Genomic DNA, 27,126 nt, shown 5'->3' on the forward strand with positions numbered 1-27,126 from the left:
TTTCTATGGACAAGAAATTGTAGTCCCAAAGTAGACCCACTAAAACCTCAATAACAAAATGCTTAGCAGAAGCTGAAAGACATAAAAAAGAGCTCACTTTTAGTCAGCACCAACAAAATACACCAGGTGCTGTGCTAAGTACTTTACTCATGTCATCTAACCTAATATAACCCTACAAGGTAGAAACTATTGCCATCCTCATTTTATAGTATCTAAACCAGTTTAGCGAGGTTACGAAATTTTCCCAAGATTAACAAGCCAGGACTTTCCGAGGCCAGGACTGAAACCCAGATCATTCCAGTTGTCACAGTTTTTTCCACCTCATCATTATGCTTCCTGTTTTCCATTGTCAAGAATTCCATCTTCTCTGGTATATTCCACCTGCCAGTTTGTGGGACCTAAGTAGACATTTATTTAAGTATCCACTTGATGCTTGTTTGCTCCATTGGACTGAGCTTTGTGAGGATGGGGCAGTTCAACGGGAAAGACAAACATTCAACAGATGATTCCATTACTCTCCTGACCATCTACCTCAAAGAGTGCCTCCTGTTCTCCAGCCTTCTACTTCCTCCCCATTCTACCAGATTTTGCCCAATAGATTAGAGATATCAATCACTGCCTGTCCACTCATACCTCCTTCTGGAGTGATCCACCCTCAAAGGTTAGGCTGTATACCATGTGACCCTGTCCCTATCCTAGCGATAATTGACTGGCCAAGGGACAGACAAAGAACTTGGGTGGCTGATCTATCTCTATGGACTTGCTTTGTTTAAATAAATATATATTTCTGACACTTGTTAAAATAGTCAAAGAGACTTTATGTAAGACTATTGCAATAAAAGCAAAAATTTTAATAGGGGAGAGAGATTGAGCTCAACTCCAAATACAGCAAAGACAGCTGAGGATTTATAGCCTATGGGCAGAGTGATAGGTGATCAGTGGGTGGGAAATTACCAAAAGGACATGTCAAGGATAGGGGGCTTCTTGCTAAACTGACCTAACAGGATGCTTGCTACAGATAGGTCAAGGACACATACATCAAAGGTAGGGAATGAGGAACTTGATCAGGTCTCAAGGATGGGAAGATTGTGCTAATAATTGACTTAGCACAGTTCTTGCTAAGACCAGGCTGGCAGGCCAAAGACAGGATGGGGGCCAAGGCTGAGATTTGGCTGAAGAGACAGCTCAGAAGAGCCTAAATGAAGTTTAGTCAAGGAAAGAGTCTTTGTCAATTTCTAGGCACAACAAGATGGGATAAGCCAATCAGATCAGCTCATAACTCTGAACTAAGAAACCCAGTGGGAAGTTCTCAGTAGACAGTGATATTGAAAGAGACAAGTAGTGATGGTGGGTGGGGGCAATGAGGATCAGCCTTGAAGGGAAGAGGGAAGAGAAAGAAACCATGAGAAGCAGTGGATGAAGAGTACTGGGAAGCAGAGAAAGGATCTGCTGAACCAAGACAGGCAGAGAAGTGACTTGACAGCCAAAGAGGCACCCATGGCGGCATCTTGAGCCCCTGATTTCCTGAAGCCTGACTGACACTCAAAGGAACAACCTTAATTAGCATCTGTTTGCTCAAAGCTGTTTCTCTTGAATGTCATTCTATTTTTTGGAAAGAATAACACCATTCCACCTTCTCTTCTGGGTAAGCATTTCTAAATCACTGGTGACATCATTTGTTTCTATTTCAGAACATTCAATGGGCTTCAACAGGACACTGACTCTGCCCTCAGAAACGGAGACTCCTCATTACTTGCTCTCACAATTTGCCCCATTGTGCTGCAACATGTAAGGGCATATTTTTGCACTGATTTATTCAGTACATCCCCTTTTGGGTACATCTGAGCCACAGTTCTTGCCTCTTATCTTACCTCTAAATGATCAGCCGACACAGACATCAATGAAATGAACTTCCAGGTCACCTGTCACCATGGACCCATGGAAATTCAAAGGGAAAAGGCATGTCTCTACAGTGGGGGTGACAGGGATAATAGATTCACAATAATAAAACTGGGTCTTCACAGTTATGAATCTCCACACACAAAAAGACTCACAAATGCAGAACTTTTACCTCTAAGCAGTGCTGCCAGACACCATTTCTCCCATCCCAAATCAAAGACAATCTCCTTTCTAAGGAACTACTACCACAAAGAATCTAACTCAAAGAGTCAAAGGAGAGTCCTAACTCTCCCTTTTACCCTCTCATTTGGAATGTTGACTGTCACTCATTCATTCAACAAGTATTTCCTAATCATCTACTGTGTGCCGAACACTGTAATATGTGCTCTGAATACAGAAATAAACATGAAACTGAATGGCTAGTAAAAAAGAGAGACTTTCAGCAAACAATTAAATACAGACTTATACACGTGAGATGCAAAGGGTATCTAAGAACAATCCTTTGTCCTAGTTTTTAGCTTCTCATGCTGATTTTCTCATATCATAAAGGATTTTTACTTATTGCATTTTTTAATTATAACTGTAGAAACAAGGATAAATATTTTAACTGAAATTTAGAATCAACACCTCTGTGTAAGAGGTGGGAAGAGGGGATCTGAAAGAACCTTACTCACTTAAGAAGCAGACAAAAACTTGGATTCTGAACATAAAGTTACAGTGTTCCCAGGTATCCAGATTGGTACCTCTATGATGGCTTCACAAGAGATGAAGGACATAGGATCTTGCTATTTGTAACCAAGATGCTGATTCCTGTCCCTCAAGTCTCACTGTGACCCTAGAGATTCAAGGGAACATAGATGCTGGAAATGGACACAGCTTTGGGTAACTTTATCTTTACTTACTCAGCTTAAGGAAGAAATCCCCTGTACACCCAAGCCCAGTTCTTAACTTTCCTCTCTAACATATGCAGTTACACGGCTCTGGCTCATTCCCCAAATGACCTCCAGTTCCTATGTCAGGAATCACCCTGACTTGGCTTCTTCAGCCACCTGTCCTAGTCCCATTTTGCCTCTGCTTCCTCCCCACAAATGAACTCAGAATGTACATGCAAGGCTGCAGTGTTTTTCCTCATCTTTGGAAGAAGCTGCATTGTAAAAAACATCCACTCCTGCTCTGCCATCCGCATCTCCTCTCATTTCTCTTCCCAGCCCCCACATCCCTCTCTTTCTAATTATCCCAACGAGAAAGAAGATTAAAAATTAATGCCCTAAGGATGGGAGTCAGAGATGTCATTATTGTGATTCAAACCCCAGGCATGGAAGAATCTGATCTAAGCTTTAGGAGCAAACTAACCTAGGATGGGTTTTGGAAAACCTTGATTAATTGTAACTCACCTCTAGGTAACCAGGTTTTTCTTCCTGGTGCTGAGGTTATAGGGGATGCCACAGAGTGTATCAAATGAAATTCAAAAAATTTTTCAAGTAAAAATGCGACTTGTAAGGGGTGTCTTAGACACACATAAAAAGGTTTAACCTAATCCCTACATGCCAGGGTCCTGTGCATTGTAATTTAATGTGTGGAAAGACGAAGTCAAAGTAGTTATTACAGGATTGCTACATAAAGGAAGATTTTGTTGTCTCCACTGACTGTACTACTAAAACAGAAAAGTACACTTTCCTTTAGAAAAATGTGCATAACACAAGTTTAAACCAGAGGGAATTTTATGTGACCTTCAGTTAACCAAAAGGAAACTCAAATGCAGTCGCAGCAGCCACCCATCCCCTATCCCCATTTTACTCCTTAAATAGGCCTCTTACAGGGATTTTTGTGAAATAATGCAAAGGAAACATATGATAAGAATTATAATAGATATCATTTAATACTTATGTGCTAAGTACTGTGTTGAATCGTCAAGTGCATTATATCTCATAATCCTCACCAAAGGTTTTATTATTAGCATCCCAATTTTCATAATGAACATGGAGAGGCTAGAAAGGTTAAATAAATTATCCCACATAATAAAGTGTCAAAGTTATGTGATTAAAAAATACTAGACAACCTAGGTGATATTGCCGCTCTTTCTCCCTCCAGTTTAAAACCATACTTCAGATAGTTTAAGAAAGGAATACATAATGACATAGTACAGACCAATAGGATAAAATTAAGTCTAAAGAGATCAGGTAAGTAAAAGGGCTTTAACAAATGTGCCAATCCTGGATCTCTACACAGGATGCCAGTGGGAAAGTTGGCACTTCGTACCACTTAGCATTAAATTTCATCCTTCTTTTGTGCTAAGGATTCAGTGGTTTGGTTTCTGGAAGCCAGTTTGGGATACAGCTGCAAAGCCAAAGTAAATTCAGTTTACTTATGTTCAATTTACTTATGTTCAAAGCTATCTTTGTGCAATTTACACGAATCTATCAAATAAATGGAGAATGGCCACCTATGAGGGTGCCTGGATCATTGCTCAACTTCTAGCAGCTTTAAGGACCAAAAATAACCCAACTTTTCCAGCATCATTAAAATCAAGTCCAGAAAAACGTCAAATTTTCTTCACTGTTGAAAATTAAGCCAAAATAAAAAATATCAGCATTCATTTCTGCTGATTGAAGAAAGCCATTTTATTCCCTGGAAAACAACCCTAATACAGCCACAGTGAGAGTTAAGGTTTCATGAATTTTTGGGAGATGCAAGTCGGTACATAACAGCCAGCATCCATCCCAGCTGCAGCTCCCCAAAAGGCCACATGGTTCCCCTATGAGCTGCTTATTTAGTCCTCTCTTCAGTGTGCCTTTCACTTGGCCCCTTATAGGCAGAGCTCAAGTTCCCCCTCCTCCAGAGAAGCCCTCTCTTACCTCTCCAAAGCAGAAAGATGCTTACTTAATATCACAGTCACTGCTGATCGAATTGCCTCCCCCAAGACACTGGAAGTGCCCAGAGACAGGAGACAATATCTAAGCTCATCATCATGATCCCAGTCCCTCATGCTGTGACTGGCTGGCACACAGTAGGTACTCAATAAATAAAGTAGGATGAATGAATAAATGAATGAATGAAGACTAATCATGCTATCTCACATTCTCTTCATTGAGATGAAGGCAGGGAATTGGTCTGAACCCTTTGCCATCCTCTCCCCTGACCCTATCCCTGAGTCAGGTCTCAAAGCTTACTGAATGGAGCTGCATCTGGCTACAGTCTCTCTCCATTCTTCTTCAGTGATGTGTGAAATGTGCTGTGGTAGGTCCTCCCTGTCCATCCTGAGCTCTTGCTTAACACTCCCTTCGTTCATGCCAGGAAGACAGGTGGGCCCTACAGGCAGCAACCTCTCAGAAGGCAGATCAGTTGTAACTGCTACTACCTCCAGCTCCAAAGGAGCAGCAACAAACACTGGCCCAGGCCAGGAAACAAGCATTTCAGTTCATCTGGGGAGCTGGGGCTGAAGCCTCATCCTCACCTAACATGTGAGTATCCATTAATCCAGACCCCTAACCACACCTTTAGCACCCCAGAGCTCATATCACTATGGCCAAGGAAAATCCCTCTAAAGCAGCTCAGCCTCACTACTGGCCTGGGATTGACCTTGGGGAGGGTGGTGGCATGCAGCCCTGACTTGCTGAATGGCATGGGCATTGTTCCCAGGTAAACAAAACATCTGTAAGATGTTGTACAGGTACCATGCAGGACTGAAGAAAGGGAAATGGAAACAAGGGAGCCAGCCAGGAAGCTATGCCACCATCCAGGCAAGAATTCCTGGACCTTAAACTAGGGTGGTAGCAGTGAGGCTAGAAATTCCACTACTGATTGAAGAAGGCCATTTTATTCCCTGGAAAGCAGTCCTAATAACAGCCACATTGAGAGTGGGAGAGTGTCTGTGTGTGTGTGTGTGTGTGTGTGTGTGTGTGTGTGTGTACATACTTATGCATGGATGCAAAGAAGTTGGGAAAATAATTTTTAATTAATGGCAAGGTAAAATTTCAGTGGGGTCCTGGAGTCTAGCAGACAACATAAGTTGTGGAACCCTAAAGAAGTCCCTGAATCACAGATTTTACATCTGTAAAACAGGTTAATAATACCTGCATCATGGGTTTGGGGTATCTAAATGAGGTAAAGTAAAAGGAGTGCTAGTTCCTCCGTGGCACACAGGGATTGCTCAATATAAGTTAGTTACTTTCCCTGTCTTTACCCCATTGATCTAATTTTTTTAATCCTTTCCAAAAACCACTAAATCTAACCACTTGTACTTGGAAAAATTACTTTAAAGCACTTGTTTTCCTTCTACATCTAAAAGGAAAAACAATTGCCCTGTTTCCACTGGCACAAGCCAAGTGCAAAGGCACTTCTAGCATGAGAAGCATTAGAAGATGTCATTACTTCAAGTTGCTCCATCCAGAGGGCTGCCAGTCCCTGTCAGACACCAATGCAATGCATTGAAGATTGGCAACATCTGAGATTCATCCGCCTCCATCTGCTAGGTCTAGTCACTAACGCAAATCCTCTTGCTTCTTCCTTCAAATCGTGACTTCAATATGCCTTTTTCTACTCACCAGACCCAGTCTAGACTTCCTTCATTGAATGTTTTGATGACTGGAGAGAACTCCTGAATGTCCCCTCGAATCTTATTTCTCCCTCCTCTCTCTATGAGTAGACAACATATTAAATCTAAGAGGATCAGATTCACCTCATGACCACAGGGAAAGAGGAATCTCAATCCTATAAACAACATTCATTCATTCAACCAATATTTACTGGGAGCCTATTGCATGCTAGGGATGAAAAGATGGAGAAGACCTTCTCAAGGAGCCAATCATCTGGTTCAGAGATGTGACATGTGGGAAAATGTCTGGGACATAAGGAGAATGTGGTGAACTCCTACCCAGGCTGCACTTAAGCAAGGTATAGAAACAGGAGGAGGATCCATTCTACATGGAGGATAAATGAGGAGTCTGGGAGTGAGGACCTTCTGGGTGGGTGGGCATGACACATAAACAAAGACTCAGAACTAGGGGGAAATGTAAGGTCTGTTCAGGAAAGAGCAATCAGAGCTTTACAAGAAGAGAAGTTTTGGGTAAGAGAATCAGAGAATATAGTAATCACAGTAATCCCCACTTACTGAATACTTATGTGACAGGCACAGTGCTGAGCACCTTGTAACCTATGTACATGTAAATACCACTGGGGAAACAGCTCCAGGAGTGTATAGAATGCCTCCAGGTTTAACACTGAGGTCAATGAGACTCCAGTGAGATTCTAGCTTTCATCCATTATACCCTAGAAGTCAGTGACAATGTAAATTGCCAAGGGCTAGAGAGGATGGCTCCTTCTGAAGGAAGACACAGTGGGAAACCACTGAGTAGGATGACAATAGCTGGACTCTGGGACAAGTAGTCTAGCCAGGAATGGAGAATAAACTTAAGAAGAAGAAATGGAAACAAGAAAGCCAGCCAGAAGGCTATACCACTACCTGGGCAAGAATTCCCAGACCTGAAACTATGGTGGTAGCAGTGAAACTGAAATAAGCACAGATAGGCACCAGACACATGTGGCACAGGAAAACGTAGGGCTGATGACTGAATGAAAAGGTGGTGGGTTTGTGAGGTGGGAGAAGGTCAAACAATTCTGAGTTGCAAACCCAAGTGACGAGGAAGTTGCGAATGCCATTAATAAAAATGAAGACAAGAGGCTGATGGGGTAAATATGACAATATATTGCCTTTCAAGGGCAGGGTTTGGCAGATCCAGAGCAGTTCAGCCAACCCTGGAAATTTTAATTACACTAAGCCTGAGTTCACACTCTCCAAAGTCATTTTTAAAAACTGGCTCCAGGATGCTTTCATGCTGAGAAGCTGACAGCTAGGAGAATATTCAAACTGAACCGTCTTTGTCACTACTCAGTCATCAAGCATCTTAAAAAAAAAAAAAAACCAACAATTCTTATTTTACAGTGTTCATCCTCTGTGGGAAACCTCTGTCTGTGAAGGACAAACTTCTAAAGAAGAGTAGAGAAAAATCAATCAAAAAGTCATTCCCTTGACTGATCAATAGGTGTCTGTCAGGGAAATTTTACTTCTCCCATCTATGCTAGTTAAGTAGGTTCTTAGAGCACTGAACAATACTTACCTCACTGAATTTCTCTATGCAGAAGCCCCCTGTGTCCCCAGCTTTTTCCTCACTTCAGCACAGAATTTGAATCTGACAAGAGCTAGGGATGCATAGAGAGCTGCCATCTATATGTGGAACCCAGATAAGTCTTCAAAGGAATAGGGAGGGGCTTTGAGAGCTCTGAATGATAACCTCTCCTGGCACAAGGGACAAGTGGACACATTCACATCTGAGGGCTGCCTCCTGATCTTCCCACGGCCAGCCACTAAGGTCTCTGCTCAGAAGACACCTCCTGAGGGAGGCATCCCCTTACACCCAGCTAAAGTTCATCCTCTTGGGGCAAGAGAAGAGGTCTAGATCTTGATCTGTGGCTGCATAGGTGTGTACAAGGTAGAAAAATTCATCTTCATTGATTTGTAAGCTTTAAAAGCACACATTTTACTGACTCTAAGTTATGCATCAATTAAAAGGGAAATTCAAGAATAATCATAAATATGAAATGTGTACCTCTCTCACTCACTACACCAACTTTGCCCTCTTTATTTTCTTTAGAGCATACATAGGCCAGTGTCTGGAAATAGATGGTGTAGTTATTTGCCTGTTGTTGATTTTTCAGAAAGGCACTGTCTACCACAGTGGCCACTAGCCACATGCAGCTATTGAAGTTTCGACTAATTATAACTCAATAAAATTTAAACTTCGGCCACACTAGTGACATTTCAAGTGCTCTGTAGCCAGATATGGCTAGTAGCTACTGATTTGTACAGTGCACGAATAGAACATTTCTCATCATTGCACGAAGTTCTATTGGAGAGCACTGATCTAAAACATAGGCTTCAAGAAAAAAGTGGCTTTTTATGTCTGGTTTATATTTAGCTCTTAGAAAGGTGCCTGGCACAAGGAGGCACTTCATAAATACTTGTTGAATAGATGAATACTGGAATTATGTACTATCAAAAAACAGAGCCCAAACCAAAAACCTGAAAACATCCTAAATGTACATCTATAAGGGATTAGTTATATAAATGTTGGCACTTCTACAGTACAACTCTATCCAGTGACTAAAAGGCATGAGTTGGGTGTGTATGTAATGACTCAGACAGACACCCACATTATTTTAAATGATAAAGCAAATTTCCTAAAAATATGTATAGCATGAATCCATTTTATTGAGAAACACAAACCAAAAAAAGTCAAGAATAATATGTACCAAACTGTTAATAGCAGTCACTGCTAGATAGAATTAGAGAAATGAGAAATTTATATTCTGTATTCTTCTATGATGTTCAAATTTGTGATGTGTATATATTACTTGAGTTTTTTTTTAAAGATTTAAAACAAAATCACATGCAGCCTGCTAAGAACAAAAGGAAAAGAAGAAAGCCCACACTGTAATCTATACCAAGGATATGTAGAACATTTCTTAAATATTTACCAAGGGCCAAAGTCCTTCCCAGCTTTATTCCATTTAATCTTAATAATATCCCTATAATAAAATCCCTATTGTCCTATGCTGAAAATGTAGACTCTAAAAATCAGAGAGGTTATGTAGGTTTCCCAGGGTTGCACAGCTAGCACAGAGCACCACTGGCATTTGAACCCAGGTCTCTAGTTCTATAGTCCATGACACTTTTCACTGCAGAAGGTATATGCATGTACCCACAAAATTCCAGACCCTAGTTGGCCCTAAACTAGCCATTTCATCCATATGAAACCCCAAAACAATCACCAAGCTACAACCAGGTGCGTGAGAAGTGGCTTTTGCTTCTTGGGACATTGGGAAATACAGCAAAATTGAATCTAGCTAGCCCTCTGCCTTGTCTCTTGACTTATCCCACAATTGTCTTTCCCTAAACACCCCTTACACACACACAGAAATGCCAGGGGGATCTGGTGCCAATGAATGCTTGGTAACTTAAGCATGCTGGTGGAGACTTCCCAGCTCTCCAGCAGATGCCTCGATTGTGCCTTTGTTGGATTTTCAGCCAATCCTCCCTAAAGAGGATTTTTCAGCTCACCCGAAGTATATGAGCCAAAACACTGTAGAGTCGCCTTTCAGCTTCATGGACAAGACATTCCAGGCTGCACGCTGAGAGGCTTGTTTAGCTTCACACTTGACGCAAATGGGGTGTATGTTTACCCACAAACACACACATTCACACACCAACAGAAGCTGCTGCCGCCAACAGAAGCTACTGCAGTGGCGGTATTTCTAGAAGCCCAGAAACTGTACTCTGAGCAATGTGGAACTCGATCACAATGCCTATCAGGAAAAACAATCTAATTCTTTCTAAGCAAAGTTTCAACCACAGCCCAGAAAATTCAGTAGAAGATGAAATGTAATACTCTATTAAGCCTTATTTTGCCAGCGCAAGTGAGAGCTCACCCAAGCATGGAGAGTCATTAAAATGGATCTTACATATATCATTATAAATTTAATAATCGCCATGACGGCTAGAGTTCAAGTTAAAATGAATGTCAGCTGAGCATGACCAATTGATGTTACCCCAGCTGCCACAGAGCCTCACTTGGGGTTATATTCTACTTCCAGAGGCTCCATAGTACATGTGGACCCAACGCAGCCAGAGCCAAGAACAGATGGGAAATGCAGACATCTACACCTAGCCAAAAAGAAGCCATCATAATTGCATATTATCTTGCTGTACCAGCCCAATTAAAATTGTCTACAGTGTCAGAGGTCCCAAATGTTCCTCCGCTAAGTGTCTGGATATCAAACTTGGCTAATACTTAGTCAAATGCAGTCAATCCTGGGTTCTGTTCACAACTATTATTGATTTTTCCCCAATCTCTCAGAAAGCTTCTGTAGAAATAGGAGTAGACAGGTCTAGTAGGTTATACACTTAATAAATCAAACATCACAAAACAAATCCCACTTATCTAGGTTCCCAAGATAGTGGGCATTCTTCCCAAATTATAGTGATGGCAGCTTCAGAAATTGAATTTTTTGTTAGGAATGGAGTCAATATTTATGTTTATAAATGTTTATTTCTGTTTATTTTTATCCTTGGAAGTTCAAAGAAAATGCGATCCAAAATCCTTTTTCATACACACACACACACACACACACACAGAGAGAGAGAGAGAGAGAGAGAGGCATATAAAATTATAGGGAAGAGTCAGAAGGACAATTTTCATCTCCATGTGTATTTCACACTGGGAAGAGTCAATCTTTGAGACTCAGGTGGAGAGGGATATCCACATCACTCTGAAAGAACACCAGAAGTCTTTTTTTTTTTTTTTTTTTTTTTTTTTTACCATCTACAACATTTCAAAGGAAATATCAGAAATTATTTTCAGTTTAACACAAGCTTGGACTCTGCTAGAACTGTATTTAACCCTTGCCACCCCCTGGTCCTAGCTACGCCCCAAGAGTGAGAAGATACAGCTTCAACTTTCTTCCTAGACAACCAACCACTCTATGCTACTCCCCAACGCGTCTGCCTTTTAAAGACAAGTTGAACTTTAACTGGTAGACACAGGTCCTGGGTGACTGCAGCTTTCAGACCAATGACAGCAAATGACCTATACTCAACAGGCCATTTTAAACGGCTGTGACATTCTCACAGATAGGGCCAAAGAGTGCAGTAGAATATGTTTTTGATCCATAAACACAAGAGCCAGCCAACCACACAGAGAATAATTCAAACAAAACCTCCGCTGTCAGGAGCAACATTTCCAAAAGGTGCTAAGAGTGTGTGAATCCCGAAGGGGGCTTCAGTACAAAGAAACTCACATTGGACTTTGAGAACACCAACATTTTTTGTTAACTTCCTCAGTTAACAGTTATAAATCTTTGCCTTTTTGGCTGCCAGGACTGAATTTTTTTCCCTTTTCTTTATCTTTCTTCTTGCCTACCAGTAAGTCAAGACACCCAGCATCAAGACATAGCAAATCTCAAGCCACCATGCTACCTCCTTCTGGAGAGAAAGACAGACAAGCATACTCAATGATGACCACCTATGCTCTCTGAATCACACTTAGCAATTCCAGCACCATAATCCAATCAACCAACAAAGTTCTGCCACTTACCCTCTTTTGATCTTCCAGTCCGTGGGTAACGGGCTTTCTCTTCTGCTGTTGGCTGGACTCAGAAACTGATTCCATTTCCCAGAAATAAAATCCTCTCTCTCCTTCAGCGATGCTTCCAAATCCACAGAGGAACAAAATAACCCACACAAAAGTGATGCATGCAACCGCCAGACAGAGTTCCCGCCAGCCAGGGAAATTAGCACCACCTCTTCAAAGGTCTTCCTGTCTTCTTAAAATCCACTCGGGAACCTCACTCGGCACCGCTGCCTTTGCAATGAGGGTGACTGCTGCCGGCATCATGAGAGCTAAGTCTTGGGGTTTTACTTTAGGTCTGAGACTCGCTTCATGAGAGCCCAGAGGACAAATTTGGGCAAAGACAAGTCCATATCCTGAGGCACACACCACATTACTGCCCCAGAAACCCTTTCCTTCACTGTCTCCTTGGCACAGATAATTTATATGTCAATAACAATGTAAATGGGCATTTAATCCACCAAGCTGATAACATCCACATCCCTCTCTGGCAGCCCCTGACTCCCATAAATCACTGCAAACACTACGCGGAAAGCCGCCCCTCATGGCTCCTGTAAGCGTTCATCACAGTGGTGGCTCCCCTCCTGGGCTGTCGTCTTCTTTCATGGTGTAAGACCCATACCTGAGGAGAAAACGTTCAACAGTCAGATTTGTCTTTTGTAGAAAAGTACAGATTTGAGCTGTCTTTCCCACCATCTGGAGCCACATAGTGAGGCCTGAACCAAGCAGCAGCCGATGATCTTTTCCAAGCTCCTCTGAGCACATTAATAGACAAGCAACCTCCAGGGGCCTCACAGGCTCCCCACTTCTTGTGTTCTGGAAATAAGCACACCGGAGCTGGAAATGAGTTATCTTTCAAACTTCCATGGGGGGCATCGTCATCATCATCATCATCATCATCATCATCATCATCATCCGAGGAATAAGGCACCAAAGTATGAAGAGACAGGGAAGCAATGGTCTGTGAAGCACAAAGCATCAACATTTTTCCCCCAATTACAGCTGCAGGAGGCAGTGTATGGCAGGCAAGACACCAGGGTCCTCAGGGAGGGTGAGAAAGAGCAGCCGAGATTGTCTCAGGGACGAAAAGCAACTGACTACAGAGCTGCATTCCCTGCCTGGGAACCTGCAGATAGAGCAGACACTCAGTCACCTCCTGGCTGACGTCACAGAAGCTCGGAGGGACAGGGAGGGAGGAAAAAGGAAGGGACCTCTGCACCAAGAAAAATATTCATACTTGGTACACTCTCCCATAAATAGTCCAAGAGGTGGGGACATATCTGAGAATCCTGTGAAGATGCATCAACAAGTAATTATGAATGCCTCCTCCCACAACACCAGCACCATCAGGAAGGAAAGGAATGGGGGGTGGGGAGCTCTTTACTAAAAGGCACTAGTCTTGCCAGCATTTGTAATGAACGCACTAGCCATTCCACAATTCAGGCCATGCCAGCCTCCCGGAAAGCTGTGGCCAGATCCGGCCGCAGCAGCATTAGACAGAAACCCACAGACCCTCCCTTGCAGCTGTCCTGACTGGTGGCTACTTTGGAATAAGGCCGAAGCCATCCCCTATCACAAAAGGCTTCCGCACAGCTCAGTGCCAAAGCAGGTTAAGAGGCGGACATGAGACTCCGCCACAGAGGGCTTGTAAGCGGGAGGAGGAGGAGGAGGAGGAGGAGGAGGAGGAGGAGAAGTACTAGCAGATGCTTGGGAGAGAAGCTGCAGAGGGGATGTGACTTCGCAGGTACATCCCTCTTAATTGAAGGCTTCTCCCACACACATGAAACACTCAGCCAGAACAGATTTCTGCAAGTGAATTCCCAAGTCACAGATGTTCTGAATTTGGTAAGAATCAGTGAGGAGCAGAATGTTCAGAAGGTTATCTTGTATATCCAAGAGTGGCTGACATTATAGACAAAATGACTGAAGCCCTCTGCTGACCCAGGAAGTAGCTGAGATTTTAGAGAAAAGTAGACACCCTCTTGTTGCTCACCACTGCTATCTCCACAGCCCCTTCAAGGGATCCCTTGCAAAGGTGAAACCTCAGAATCATTCTTTTTAGTTCCAGACCACAATGCAAGTAAACTCTGATAAACTGGCTATAAGCATTACCCTTTTCTGAATCCAACTGAAACCTCAAACTAAAAGACTCAGGCAGACCTAGGTTCGAATCTCAACGCTGCAGCTTCTTGTGTGACCCTGAGTCAGTAACTTAACCTCTCTGAATCTGTTTTCTCATCTTTAAAGTGAGGAGAATGATACCACACAAAATTGGAAAGATCGAGATCACTTACTGACACAGAAGAGGTGATCAAATGATAATTGCTAACATGTACTGAATGTTTGCTATATGCTGAGTGCTAGCTACTGCTTCATATATTCATTTATTCAGCAAATCTCTGTTAAGGTCTTGTGTGTGTCACTTCTTTTGCTTCAAATAGAGATGTTTAGCTTTGTACTCGAGATGAGACAACTGAAGATAAGAGAGGTAAGTAACATGCCTAGAGTTACACAGCGAGGAAGTATGGGTCTAATATTTGAACCTAGGTCTGACTTCAAAGTTCCTGCTCATATCCATGCTGCTCTGGAAGGAGTACTGTTGTTTGGCTTTTCACAAGCAGGCTGAGTTCAGAATCTATACTTTTCATAACTACTAGCCCTCCTCATGAATAATAATAAAAGAAAAAAAAGCCAGGTGCCAAAAAGGGTCTCCTGCTTGGAAGGCCTTCTCTATTGGGGCTGCCTCATTGACAGCTCTGGACTTTCTCTGTATCTGAGAACAGCTCTGCACTCTGCGCCAGGCCCCTGTGCTGGAGCTCTCTCCCGGGTGAGACCCTGTCACATCCCATCACACCAGCCGGCGCACACGCCCCAAGTGCACATGGGGACAGACGCTCTCACCACAGAAATACCTCCCAACCAGCAGGAAGTGGGAGGATGTTCAACACCTCCTGCGAGCCTTTTGTTTTTTTCTAGGAGTCAGTCTCCACCAGTTCTGGGGCTGTTGCTGTCCTTATGCTGGAGCCAGAGAGGAGAGAGTCACAGGAGAAAGAGGAGAAGCAAGGATGCTGTTGTCAGCTAGCTAGCTGCCACATCCAGTCTATTTCCTGACTGAGCAGAGGAGACTTCAAGAGAGTATGCCCTGATGTAAAAGCTCTGGTTTCTTACTGCCAGGGAAATCTCAGGATGTTTAAATACACTTGAATGAAAATGAGCTGAAAGAAAGGACTCAGTTAGGGAACATTTAACTGAATTGTTGAGAAATGAACATGCTTGCTGGATTGATCCCTAAATGCAGCAATGTATCAGCCGCTTCTCCTCTCTGTGTCATAAGTTAGCCAGGAGCAGCTGCAAGGGAAAGGAGAAAAAAGAGAAGGCCTGGCCAAACTGCACCGTAAGATGAGTGGGGAGCATTGAGGGCAAGCCCTGGCTTCTCCTCAAAGTTCAGAAGACAAGCCCAGTCTTACTGAAGATCTTCTGAACGCACTGCCAAGACTTTTTCCTGCCTGGTACAAACAGCCTCCAAAGGCTTCAAACTCCCATTCTACATCTGCCCAAATCCTTCTTCCTCTGAGCAATCCCCGGGGTGGGGGGGGGGGGGCGGGGCAGAGATTAAAGACAGGTTTGGAGATATAGCCTAGTACATGATGGTACAGGAAAAAACTTCCTAGTCTTAGAGGTAGAGGCATCCTTCAGAGGGACCCACTGAAGTCCCTTCCTGCAGTAAAACTTCATTCCCTGTTAAATGCCAATTTAGGATTCCAGGTGCCAGACAAGTCACAGGCCAGGCCTTCTTAGGTATAACTGACTCCTTCTGCCGTGGGTATTGGAATTGTGAGCCCAGCTTTGGTAAAATATCCTTAGATTTTCCCAAATTTTTCAAAATCAGGTAATGCCCCTTTGGCCTTTTCCTCACTCCTGTCCCTCTCTCCAGTGGCTGCCAGGACTGGGGAAACTGGTTTTTAAATCTGGATTAAAGGTTGGAGGGTTGGAGGGTCTGACCTCTTTCATCTTATACCTGGAGTTAAGCTTCTAAAAGAAGGGTGCATCTAAAAGAGGGGTCTTTCCAATGGTCTAATTAACACTCATCACCAACATCGCACTTTTAATTAGCCCTTGGTGTCAATAGGGGAAACAGAAGAGCTTCTTGGAAATCTAGCTTTTCATTAATCAATCAATAAATAAGTTACGTAAGAGGTATGAAAGAGAACCAAGGAGGCATGGTAGTTTCTGGGCTGAGTTTCTAATCTAGGGGCTTTTTTGCTCCCAAAGGGAGCCGGCGAGGCGGCCACTTCTGCTAAGCCGCAGGAGAGGGAGGGCTGACCCAGCCGCCAACCCTGGCGCCTTTATCTGCACACTGTGAGCGAGCGGAGCGTGCTCCCGCCTCTTCCCTGAAGAAAAGAAAGGATCACACACAAAAATAAGTCACTAGGGCCCCAGCTGGGCGACGCGGGCTGCCACCGCCACCGCCTGAGTCCCTTTGCAGGCAAGAAAGGAGCCGGCTCAGCGGAGCGCACACCCGGGAGGCACCGCGGCTCCCAGTGCTCGGGCGCCCCCTCCCCGCCCGCGTCCTAGTCCGCCGCCCGCAGCTAACCGGAGCGTGGGAGAGCGAGAGCCAGGGGAACCGCAGGCCTGGCCTAGTTGTCCCCGGCGTGGGTCGGATCCGATCCACCTACACCGCGCCCACTAACACATACACACATATGGACAGACAGGCACAGCGAAGAGACACAGACCCACAAAAGCACAGCAGACACTCGCAGACATGCAGACAGACACACACACAGACTTACAGACGCACATCCATATACACAGATACCCACAGAAGCTCAGATCACAGACGAGGAAGCACACCCCCACAGAGGGACCCGCGCAGACAGGTACTGGACCTACATTCGGATACAGACGTAGCTAGAAAACACAGGCGCAGACAGAAAACACACATGCTCATAAATACACCTAGAGACTAGCACACAGAGAGGAGGACGCACATAGATCGAAAACACAGAGACGCCGACAGAAGGATCCACAAACAGCGGTACTCAGATACAAGCACCTGGAGAGGGCGTTCACAGACACCCATGCCAACAGCAAACACAGACCCACACGCGGGGATACACCCAGAGACACAATCGCGCAGAGGGGAACCCACAGAGACACGCAAACAAGACAGTCAGAAACACAAGAACACGCACAGGAGGTGGCACAGCCTCAAGCACGTACGCCCAGAGGGACACACACCCACTCCGGATGGGGGCGTGCACAGTGTCGCTGGAGACCGGGAAAGTGCGCCCCCCGAGCTCGCAGAGCAGCCTCGGAGCACTGCGCCGCACGCCCGCCCCGCATCTGCTGGGGAAGAGTTTCCCAGCGCATCTGTGAACAAGGACCCGCCGGCCGTCATCGTGCAGGGGTGGCTGTGAGTCCGCTGGCCCGGTATCTATGCTGCAGCCAGGCGGCTTGAGAGGCCCTGGCCCTTGGTCAGAGTCCCGAAGCAGAGGTGTGGCCCCCGAGCCTCTCAATGAGGGGCCGGCCCTCTCCCCAACGGCAGTCTCCGCCCTGCTCTGGACCCCGCAGCTCAGCACAGAGCATCCCCAAGTCCTCTCCTCCTTGCCCATCCAGTTGCACCGCAAACTTTCCCAGGCTGGTCCCGCCACCGGGCAGTCCAGCCCGACCCGGCCTGGGGGAGGCAGCGTAGGGGGTTCCTACCTGCGCCCACACCGGCTTCGCGGAGCCGCCTCCTCCAGCCGGTCTCGCACCGCACTCCGGCCCGCGCTTCTCAGCCGCGGCCGCTGCCGCTGCCGCTGCAGCCGCTCCTTGCCCTCCCGTTACCCGGGAAACCGCCTCCTCCTCCCTCCCACCAGCCAACCAGTGCAGTTCACATGGCGCCTCACTGCCAATCGGCGGCCTCGCCACCCCGGTCCCCTTCCAGCGTCCTGAGCCCTTTCCCAGGCTAGGGGACCAGAGAAAGAGAGAGGGTCTCTCCGGAGCTGCTGCTATTCGATGGCAGGCCTGCCAGGCAGAGACATGCCAATCCTGCCTGCTAGCGCCATTCTTCTGTGGGACAGACGCACCTGATACTTTAATGAAGACCTGCATTGTTGGACAACCTGAGTCAGAAGATGCCTCCGGGCACCTGGTTCAGCTTCCCACTAAATCCAGGAATCCCCTGGACAGGATCCCGTCAGGGAGCTGTCCAGCCTGTGTCCGAACACCTCTCTGGATGGAGCTCTCTGAAGCTCTCAAGACAGTGCTTATTGCCTTCCGGGTTGTAGAGCTCTTTCCAACACCAAACTGAAACCTGCCTCTATGCCGAGACCCGTCTCTGCTTCTTAGACATGTAGAACAAGGCTCTCTGGGCCACCTAACAACAAGACCTTCTGTAACCTAGAGGGCAACGCATCCTATCCCCAAGGTTAGGCATCTCCGAACAGTTATTCTTCTTGTCTTACCCAGGGCCATTTTGCAATCTGGGAGGCTTGTGCTCCCCATGTTCCTTATCTCTCTTTCATGGAGTGACCTGGTACATATGTGCCCACATGACAGGATCTTAGGAACCCAGTACAGCAAATAAGACTTGAACTGTTGAAAAAAACTTATCTTCTCTCCTAAGTTGAGGTCAGGTCCAAAAACATGGAGTAAAAGGTGAAGCCAGACATGTCTGGAGAGGCACTAGCATGGACATTTCTCTCTTTCCACTCCCCTCCAATCCTATCACCCAATCAAAACTTGCCCCATCACACAGGGTGCCCAAGGTGAGAAAGCAAGGAGTCCTATTGGTCTTGGCAGGAGAGAGTCCTAGTCTTTCCAAAGTCTCCAGGTGCCACCAGGTTGCAGGGTCTGTCCATAGCCCCAGCAGATCTTTCTAGACCACCATCTGGTGAAGACCAGGTGGGTCCAGCGTTGTCAGGGTGTTATGTACACAGACATCCCGTTAGAACAGGAGTTTAAGACACAAACCAAAGCAGAAGGCCAATGCTGTTGCTGGGCCCCTATTTGGGAGGCAGGAAGATATTGGGGCTCAGGAAGGGAGGTACACTTGTCTGGCATCAGAGCAGGAGGGATTGATGAGGACCAGATAGTAACCAGCTGGATCTCTGCCAGCTCCAACCATCACTCTCCAGGTCTGGTTGCAGGAAGGGGGCCCAGCTGTAGGATGAGGGGATGGCAGAGGAGAGGGAATGGCAGCTGGGGTGGAAGCTCATGCTCACTCGGAAACATCCACATATATTACACTCCTGGGCCCTGTCCCAGAGGGGCCCATTGAGACTGCTTACAAGACAGAGCCACAAAATAATATCCATGCTCTTTCTGAGCCAGTCAGCTCAGAGACGCTTGCAAGAAAGTCTCTCTGAGCTCATGCAAGGAAGAAAACCAGCAGGGGCATGGTAGGGAAGTGACACCATGAACCCAGTCATAAGGAGTGTGATATAGTTAAAAGAATGGAGACCTGAGTTAGACAACTTGGGCTGAAATCCCCTCTTCACCATCATCAGCAATGTAATCTTGTCTCTGAACCTAGATTTCCTCATCTATAAAATAGGGAAACTAATATTCCTCTTCATAGAGATGTTATAAGGATTTGATGTGATCATGGATGAGCACAAACTTTGTAAACAATAATGTACCTTACAGACAAAGACTTCTATCAATATGCCCACTTTGCCCCTGTGACGGTTAATTTTATGTGTCAGCTTGGCTAGGCTATAGTATCCAGTGTTTTTTTTGTCTTTGTTTTTGTTTTTTTGTCAGACATCATTCTAGATGTTTTGGGGAAAGTATTCCGTTAGATATAATTAACATTTAAATCAGTAGACTTTGAGTAAAGCAGATTATCCTTCCTAATGTGGGTGGGCCTCATCCAATCCACTGAAAGCCTTAAGAAAAAGATGGATGTTCTGAGGAAGAAGGAGTTCTATATATGTGTTTATTCCATTGGTTCTATTTCTCTGGAGAGCCCTGAATAATACATCCCCTTCCTGGAATGATGATGATTTGCCAGGCAAATCCAAGGAGCAGACACAACCAGGTGGCCAAATTTGTAGCGTGATCATGAGCCTGGAAGCCACTGGTACACATGTATATGTTTCCCCAAGCCCAGTACTGGTAGGTGTTGTCTTATTTTTATAGATGGCTTCAACCCAACACTCTATGCAATAATCTTTCACCTACTAGGGGTGGGCAATCTGGGGAACATTTTTTTAAAACAGCTACCTTTCTCTCCTGCCATTATGCCACTTGCCTTATTCCCCATCTACATGCTAGGATCCAGGAGAGCAGAGTCTTGTCCGTGGAGATTCTGACCTCTGTTTCTCTCTCTCTAATTTTCTCTCTCTCTCTCTCTCTCTCTCTCTCTGTTTCTCCCTCCCTCCCTCCCCCACCTCTCTCTCTCACACACACACAGATTGTGATCCCAAGTGAGAGCTGCAGTGGCAAAGACCTTAACACCTATTGCCAACTGTGACACCGTTTTTGCCTCAATAAAGGATGACATATTTTTTAAAATTATAGCCAATTACCCATGTAGGATCCTAACCCCAAACCTGACCGTAGCACCTAAAGATAGGGTTACATCAATTTCAGATATTGAAAAACAGGAACCAGATTATAACCAGGTCTCCCAGGGAATGGAACCACAAGCCTAGGGACTGCAGAAACTCCCCCTATGGCTTCTGGGGGGAATGCACCTTATCTCCTTCTCTGTTTACTCACCTTCCTCATGGCCTAATATGACTGCCAGTTCAGGTGTCTACATCAGGATCTTTCAGTGCAAACACCTAACAGAATTTGCTCATAGCCTCTGGAACTTAGTTGAAATTTTCATGAGAGAATCTGATTGGTTGTTGACCTTTGGGACAAGTCAGGGGGTCAATCAATGGTGGAAAAGAAGAAAAGGATTTTAGAATGGCTAAGCGATGTCAGACATTTGTAGCACACAATAAAAAGAGGACAGGCAAAAGTACTTACTCAGTGTAGCTTCTGACTCCTAAAACTGAGCCCCTGCTGCTCCTCAGTTTTCTTGTCTTCAAAACAAGAATATCCATGTTGCCCTCCTTCAGAGCTAGGGAATATCTAAAGCAAGCATATATGAAACACTTTAGGAAATTAAAGCATGTCCTTTCCTTCTCTAATTTAAGGAAAATCTTCCATCCAATCATGAGAAGACTTGAGGAAGAAGTAACCAGTCTTAGAATTCTGGTAAGCAGACACAGTAGCAGATTCAGCTTAGACACTGTCGCACATGAGTTGGGTGGGCATCACAGAGGTGAAATCTTAAGTACAAAAATGTTCTCTCATGTCTTTAGCTCTCTCTGAATTGGACACAGAGTCAGTTGACCAGCAGATCAGGAAAGGAGATGCAGTTTCAACTTTTTTTTTCTTTTTGGACTAGTGAACTTTCATTACCTTTGGGTATAAAAATCTAAGAATTTTCCCTCCAAATCCTTGTCAGAATCGGTTGCCTTCTGCTCTGGAATCCCATAGTTCTTTGTTCCCATCTCTTTAACGGCATTTGCCAAGTCATACTGTAATCATCTCTCTTCGTATTCATCTCCCGTCTACTCATTCATTCAATCATCATTCACTCGATCCTGCAATAAATTGTTTTACTTAATAAAAATTCTGAGATAGAGTAATGAACCAGGTAGGGAAGGTCCCACCTCTCATGGTGATAGTGGGAGAAGATGGGAAATAAATAAATATTTAACCCAGATAATTTGAGAGAATAATTAGAGCTATTCAGAGAATAAAAATAAGATGGTATGAGAATGACAATGTGCTACCTTCATTTGGGTAGTTGCAGGTGACTTCTTTGAGAAGAAGAAATTTAAACTATGATTGAATGGTGAGAAGGACCCAGTCATGCAGGATCAAGGAAAAGAACATTCCAGAAGAGGCAGCTGCTAGTGCAAAGGCCATGAGGCAGATGGCAGCACTACAAGCTTGCTGTGCTCATGGAGCAAAAACGTGGTCAATGAAATTGTAGCATAGTGACTGAGGGGAAGAGCAGTGCAGGATGGATTTGGACAGTAGGCAGAGCCAGCTCATATAGAGCCTGAGCCCACTGAAATGCAACTAGATTTTATTCCAAGTGCTGCTAGAAGCATGGGAGTGTTCTGTGTTTGGAAGTGACCTGATAAGATTAAATAGGTGACTCTGTTTGCTTCATGGAGAATTGACAAGGATGGAAGTGGGGAGTTCACTTAGGAGGTGATTACATAGTCCAGGCAAGAGTCCACTGGACCAGGATGGTAGCAAATGGATGGAGTGGAGGAATACTTTGGAGTCAGAATCAATAAGACTTTCTAATGGATTGAAGGTTGAGGGAAACAAATCATGTATATCTAGATTTTTTTTTTTTACTTGGGTTACAAGGAGAGCTCCTTCAATGCAGAAGTTATTTCTTGTTTCTTTTCCTATGCCCCAATACTGGAAATGAACCAAGCACATGAGATGCTCATTAAATGTTTGGATGGATGGATTAGTGAATCCTTCAGAAATACCTTGCTCACATCATCCTGGGAAGAAACAAGCCTGTCAGAACAGCAAGGACAGGGGAACATCCACTCTTTCTCTTTCCTATACCCCTTCATGATATCAACTTTATCCTCACCCAACATCTCTCTCTTCCTTTAAAACTTAGCTCAATTAGTCTCTTCCAAAATGCCAAACTAACCTCACTCTATATTCTCTCACCTCACCCTTATTCTCACACATACCACTGGAGTTTATGGTATATTAAATACATATGATTACGTTTTCTTGTTTCTTCATTCATGTATTTAATAAATTTTATTGAGTGCCTACATATACCAAGAACACTCATGTCTGTCTAATACATCATTGATGAGAAGACACAAAGAATCAGGAAATCTCTGAGAAGTCAAAACAGATGATGCCAAGGTTTGTAGTAAAGGCCATAACCTTCCCAGGTCCTCATTCAGGGTCTGATGCTCTTGGTTTACTCACACTTTAAATTGGTCCAGTTAATTCATTTTCAAGCCCACAACAAATTAGGTCCCTACCTAATTGGGAAAACTGACAACTGTAAGAATTAAGAGACAACAATCTGACAGCAAGAGACGAGACCAATGGACCTACGAAAAACAAAACAAAAGATCTGGGCGAACTGGGACCATTTAGTGAATGGACAATCAATCTTACACACCTCTTCCATTCATTAAACTACGTGAATCCATCATAATGCTGACTCTGAATTCAACCAAGTTTTATAAAGCAGAAAAAAAATTCAGTGTACTAGAAAACTTTTCAAATAAATTGACTAAATGGAATTTAAGGGACAAGCCCAGAACTACCGAAAAAGTTCAATTGTCAAAAATAACTCAAATTATAGATAGCTAATATTTTACAGAGAGAACTGTAAACTTCAATTTATTGAACAACTCTAAAACATGCCAGTTGCTTTAAATACTTGACTTAATTTAATCTTCACGATAACTCTATAGGATAGGTAATGTTATCTTTATTTTACGTGGGAGATAAGAGGAAGAAACAGCATCAGAGAGATTGAGTAACTTGCCTTTGGTCACAAAGCTAGTTTGCAGCAGTTCTTTTTCAACCAGATCAAAAGCTGAAGGAGAGAACAGACTGTATCTATTTCTCCTTTTTTATTCCTTTTAATGCTTAGCAAGATCTGGACAGATAGTAAGTTTTCAAAGTAGGGACTCAGGGCTCATTCATCCAACAAATTTGTCCCAGGAACTGTTTTGGCACTAGAGACACATTGGAGAGTAAGCCAGGCATAACTTGTACTCAGAGTGGTACATCATGAAGAATGGATGGATCTGTTCCATATACTTTTACAAAACCAGTTTGTTATTATCCTACTAAATATGACTCTTATTCTAGATCTTTGGGAATCAGCTGAAGTTTCACTCTTGAAAATAATAAATGCCAATAACAGCAAAATTAGAGATTTGTATTTGAAGAAAAGTCATCACCCCACCTATCTTGCACCTGTTTCTCGGGCAGCCTGCAGTCCTTATTTTATGTTGCCACCCTTCTGCAACTTCACTGAAGGATGGCTTAGTGAAAGTCACTTCCAGTTCCTCTCTGGATTTCCATATCCTCATCTGCAGAATGGCTGTGGTGGGGAGGAGGGAAGGGCAGAATTGAACTGGCTGGGCACTCTGGTTCTCTCTTGCTCCTACTCCTGGCAGGTTCTCCTCAAACATTTCTGTTAATACCCTTTACTCAGCACCACCACGGTTGAGTGGCTAGAATAGAAGGAAGGAGCCCATTTACCCAAGTGATGATGAGTTGGGACAATGCAGCGTTGTCTGAAATAGACAGTGGCTGGGAGGGAGCTTATTGTCAGTTGGCAAGGGGTGGAAGCAGAAGGTGGGCTGGCTCTGTTCTTCTCACCCCTAGGAGCTGGCATCTCTGCAAACATGGGAGGATGCTATAAAAACAGGCCCGCAGTGAAGCACCCACGGGTGGCATGAGCACGTCAGTTAGGCTGTGGAGGAGTCACACGTGGAGGAAGAGCCTCGGAATGGAACTTCCCAGGGAGGTTGGAATGGGTAACAAGATTCAAACTCTAAGTTTATTTCAGTAGGCTGTTTTGGTTTTCAAGGTATCTTAAGAAAAGAAGGGGGGCATATATGTACTGGAAATGGAGTTGAAACTGAAATCATAAAACAAATCCAACAAATATTTATCAAGTGCACTATCCTCACTACTGGAAATGCCACAGTGAACATGACAGGCGAGCTTCCTTCCATCAAGGAATTTCTATTCTAGCAATGGAGCCAGTCATTAAACACAGAAACAAATATACGACCTGGATAATCTTAGATAGTAATGATGACTGCCACAAAATAAGTAACATAGGATGATATGATAGTAACTGAGGTTGGGGAAGGCACTATTTCATAGGGTGACTAGGGAAGGCCTCTCTGAGGAGGTAACAATTTAGACTAGACCTGGAGGAACTGGCCAAGTGAAGGTGTGGGGGAAGAAAGAGCAAAGAGCAAGTGTGAAGACCCTGAGACCACAATGTGTTCGATGCAGTCAAGAGACCAGTGTGGCTAGAAAGTGGCAAATAATGAAACAGTATTACATGATTGAGTCAGAGAAGTCTGTTCCAAATGCAATGGGAAGCACCTGGAGAATTTTAAGTGGATAAATTTTCAGAAGTTTGCTTTGGCTGCATTTTTGAGACTAAATTATAAAACAGGGAGCAGGGGGACCAACTGGGTCACTGAAGTCACCTGGCAAGAGACAATGGTGGCTTACGTAGAGATGTGGAGATGGAAATAAAAGGACAGATGCTGTATCTCTCAGACTCCACCCACTCTCTCATCCTCAGTTCTCACTGCTAATTGGGTAGCCTAGTTCAGGCATCAGAGGAGGGTCTGATTGCCCAGGTTGTTTCAACATACCAAGCCAACCTATGGGTTATCTCCTCTCTTTGTCAAGTGCTCACCTCTAGGGCAGGTAGGAGAGACTGGGTGCATTTAATCAAAGCAGGGCCACTAATGCAGTGGGACTAAGGCAGGCCACAGGTAGGAGAGACTGGGTGCATTTAATCAAAGCAGAGCCACTAATGCAGTGGCGCTAAGGCAGACCACAGGTAGGAGAGACTGGGTGCATTTAATCAAAGCAGAGCCACTAATGCAGTGGGACTAAGGCAGGCCACAGGTAGGAGAGACTGGGTGCATTTAATCAAAGCAGAGGCACTAATGCAGTGGGGCTAAGGCAGGCCACAGGTAGGAGAGACTGGGCATTTAATCAAAGCAGAGGCACTAATGCAGTGGGGCTAAGGCAGGCCAGCCTTAGCTGTGTACTAAGGTGGAAGGTGCAGAGGTGCTGTGTGCCGCATGCAACAACAGGCAGGCCCAGTGGTTATCTTAGCCAGCACTTCCATACCAGTTATTGTCCCAGGCACTGTTCTACATTCTTTAGATACAATAATTCATTTAATCCTCACAGTTACCTCATAAGACAGATACTATTATTATCCGTATTTTTCAGAAAAGGAAATAAGCACAGAGAAATTAAGTGACTTTTCCAAGGTCATACAGCTAGTTAGGGGTAAAGCTGGGATTCAAATTCAAGCGGTATGACTCTTGAGGCCTTGATCTTAACCACTGTTGAAATCTTCTCTAAACTCTAGCTCAGATATCACTGAGAAGATATCTTGAACATGGATGTTGAAAAAAGGAATAAATATTGCCACAGCTGCTACTGCTGCTGTTTTATCTAGTGAAGCCACAAAGAGACTTTCTGCACTGACTGGTTTAAGCTCCAGCTCTTCCATTTACTATTTCTAGGATCTGGGTAAAAGACTAAAACTTCTTTGAGCCTCAAGTTTATTATCTAAAAGTTTATTTTCTAAAGATAGAGATGCCATCTGTCCTTGCTGTTGTCGAGGGATTGTTTGTAAGACGATTACAATACCAGGGGAAAGGTGCTCTGATAAATTAAGAGTGTGCTCTACAAGTAAAAGCTTGTTACTCCATCTGAATAGTGTTTGTTTCTTGGGTGTGTGACTCTTCATTGACATTTTGTTTCTGTGAATTCTTCAAAGGGAAGGCTTTTTGCTTTGATGATGAGGCCCGCCCACCTAAGCTTCCTGTGTGTGGATCACAACCTTCCCTGGGAAGACAGGTGTGGGGACCCTGGCTTGGCTCCTTTGCGTAGCACATTGGGAATATTTGCATTTCCAGTGTCTTGTTTCTCCATTGAATCGGGGACCCATTCTATTTTTTTTTTTTCCCCCTGTGGCATCAGATGAAAGTGGCCTGGAAGTCAATGCAACTTCCTTTCATCTCACAGTGTGTCCAATGGCCTCCTAATTACTCAAAGCCCAGCAGGCTAAGCTGAGCAAGGACACACAGAAGAAAACTCCCACTTAGACTCTTTTGGAGGGATTTCTGGCTACTTCCTGACTGGCACTCCCTGACTGCAGCCACACACACATGCATACACACACACACACACACACACACACACACACACACACACACACAGAGCAGTGCACCCACAGAGCCCCAGGGAGCACTGTTCAAGACATCTTTGAAGTCTG

At 44.4% G+C, this 27,126-nt stretch overlaps 1 protein-coding gene across 1 annotated transcript in view; it reads right to left on the reverse strand.

The window, feature by feature from the left end:
- NAV2 (neuron navigator 2) overlaps positions 1–12,796 on the reverse strand; it is a 768,177-nt gene extending 755,381 nt beyond the window's left edge. Inside the window, exon 1 of the mRNA XM_008004421.3 lies at positions 12,048–12,796. Within this exon, the coding sequence (XP_008002612.3) occupies positions 12,048–12,122 (75 nt within the window). The 5' untranslated portion in view covers positions 12,123–12,796. The remainder of the gene's footprint in view (positions 1–12,047) is intronic.
- Between the last annotated feature and the right edge of the window lie 14,330 nt (positions 12,797–27,126).

Source organism: Chlorocebus sabaeus, chromosome 1 (genome assembly GCF_047675955.1).
Source record: "Chlorocebus sabaeus isolate Y175 chromosome 1, mChlSab1.0.hap1, whole genome shotgun sequence".
In the NCBI taxonomy this organism is placed as follows: Eukaryota; Metazoa; Chordata; class Mammalia; order Primates; family Cercopithecidae; genus Chlorocebus; species Chlorocebus sabaeus.